The 2,426-nt window shown below is 33.9% G+C and overlaps 1 protein-coding gene across 1 annotated transcript in view; it reads left to right on the top strand.

Annotated features, from left to right (window-relative positions):
• KPNA1 (karyopherin alpha 1 (importin alpha 5)) overlaps window positions 1–2,426 on the top strand; it is a 50,957-nt gene that overhangs the window by 2,333 nt on the left and 46,198 nt on the right. The window contains exon 3 of the mRNA XM_008586888.1: window positions 2,016–2,115. Within this exon, the coding sequence (XP_008585110.1) occupies window positions 2,016–2,115 (100 nt within the window). The remainder of the gene's footprint in view (window positions 1–2,015; window positions 2,116–2,426) is intronic.

Raw genomic sequence — 2,426 nt, 5'->3', positions numbered from 1 at the left:
TTTTTTTTTTTCCCAAATGGTGGCATATTATACATGGTATTTTATAGTTTTTTCTTTACTTCACTTTATAGATCTCCAGTTTATATGAGCCAGTTTTCTTTTGGAGTTAATTCCCTTTGGAATAGATATAGCCATTATAACACACTATCATTTTGTGGCGAATTCTTTTAGACTCTTCAGAAAGTTTCCAATTTTTAAAAAAGTGGGTGTTAAATGAATATGAAGTGATTTATGGACTGTATTAATCAGGGTTGTCCAGAGAAAAACACCCAGTGAGAGAGAGGGAGTGAGAGAGATTGATTTATTTTAAGGAAGTGGCTCAACGTGATTGGGAGCTGGCAAGCCCGAAATCTGTAGGGCAAGCTGGCAGGCTGGAAATTCAGGTGAGAGATGATGTTTCTGTCTTGGCTGAATTCCTTTTTATTCAGAAAGCCTCTGAAGGCTCTTAGGGCCTTCAGCTGATTGTATGATGCCAACCCACATTATGGGGGGCAATCTGTTTGACTCACATCTACTGATTTAAATGTTAATCACATCTAAAAAATACACTTCACATCTAAAAAATATCTAGACTAGTGTTTGACCAAATACCTGGGTACCATGACCTAGTTAAGTTGGCACACGAAATTAATCATCACACTGTACTTTTTGTCAATTTGTCATCCATACACATATCTTTACTTAGTCTCAAAGACAATAACAAAGTTGTACCTCCACCTAAGATGATACAACATTCTTGCATGCAGCTGAAAATGCATTAAGCCTTTCCTCAGAAGAGGATNAGATGATACAACATTCTTGCATGCAGCTGAAAATGCATTAAGCCTTTCCTCAGAAGAGGATGCACAGTCATTGGGCAATGTTCATTCCTGTCCTTGATATCCTGTAACTTAAATACAATGATGTAAAGTTAACAGTACTTAAATACTGTGATGTAAAGTCAATACAACTTATGTTATATAAGAGGATAAGAGAGGGAAGGAAAAGTATTGCTTAATATGTATATGAATGTTTGCTTGTGTGTGTGTATATGCATAACAAAATCATATAGGTACTTTTGTTTATTTAGGAATCAGTCATGCAACTTTGAAAATAGTTTTACTTCTTCGACTGTTGAGCAGAATGTTTCAGATTCCCTATGGGAATTCATAAGTGTAGATATTGTGTACCCACCATCCAGCATTTACAACTCAGTGCAGCTTTCTTCACAACTCATCTTGTTGACAGTAATCTTTCATGAAATAAAAACTTTCTTTCATTGTGACAAATGATCCTGAGAAGAAAGCTAACTGCTTATACAAGGGATGGGTTGTAGTGGGAAATGGAAAGCAAGAAAATAGCGGGAAACTTGAAAAGTTTTAAAAGCAAGAAAATAGAAATTTTAAGTAAGTTTAAGAGTCCACTGTTGAATTTGACAGTGGCTAGAATCTATGACTTAGATCTGACCATTCTATACTTATTCGGTAAATATTTGTTGAGCATCTGCTATACACCACCCATTAGTGATAGTGTGGTAAGATAGGGTCTTTGGCTTTCAAGGAGGTTACAGTATACTGAGGGAATAAACCCAGGCAATAAACAAATAACCGAGAAAAATACCTGGTGTAGTGATAAGGGCTAGGCACAGGAAAAAGTAGGGTAATAGAATAGAGCAGCTGCTTTAGGTTTGGACGTCATGAAAAGCCTTCATTTAGAACTTAACATTTAATTTGGATAATAAAGAACAGTTAGCCATGTGATAAGCAAGGAAAGGAAGAATAATGGTTCCCTTGTCTTAATATTTACTAAGATTCTTTCTCCCTATTTGTGAGCTTTTTAATTATAGACAAAGAATTTGGCTTCATTACATTACTAATCATCTTATACATTTCTTTAGGGGAAGATTGTCCTACTTCCGTGTAACTTCTGGAGAAGAATGATTAACTTAATAACTTTGCTGTAATTTATATTAACTTTGTTTTCCTTTGAATTAAGATTAACATTTTATTATATTTGCTTTTTGTTTGTGATTCCAGGGTGGTGTCATTACTTCTGACATGATCGAAATGATATTTTCCAATAGTCCAGAGCAACAGCTTTCAGCAACACAGAAATTCAGAAAACTCCTTTCAAAAGGTGAGCTCTGAATATGTCGAGTATATTTTTTCATCTCTTTACAAAATATTCCTTCCCCATAATCTATTTTTCATACCACAGATAATTTGTTTTGAAGTACATTTATCTATAAAAGAATAAAAAGATACATATGTATAATTCTGAGTCTTGCCTAACTTTTGCATTTCCCTATTTATTTGTGGATCTTTCATTTTTGAGCTATCTTATAAAAGACCTTGTAGTGAATAGTACTCAACATCTTATGTTAATTTTAATTGAGAAATTCCACTCTTTTTATAGAAAAACTTTAAAAATATCACTTTCAAAGAGCA

This window comes from Galeopterus variegatus, unplaced genomic scaffold (assembly GCF_000696425.1).
Source record: "Galeopterus variegatus unplaced genomic scaffold, G_variegatus-3.0.2 Scaffold4167, whole genome shotgun sequence".
Taxonomy (NCBI): Eukaryota; Metazoa; Chordata; class Mammalia; order Dermoptera; family Cynocephalidae; genus Galeopterus; species Galeopterus variegatus.
This window is presented reverse-complemented; position numbering and strand designations above follow the sequence as displayed.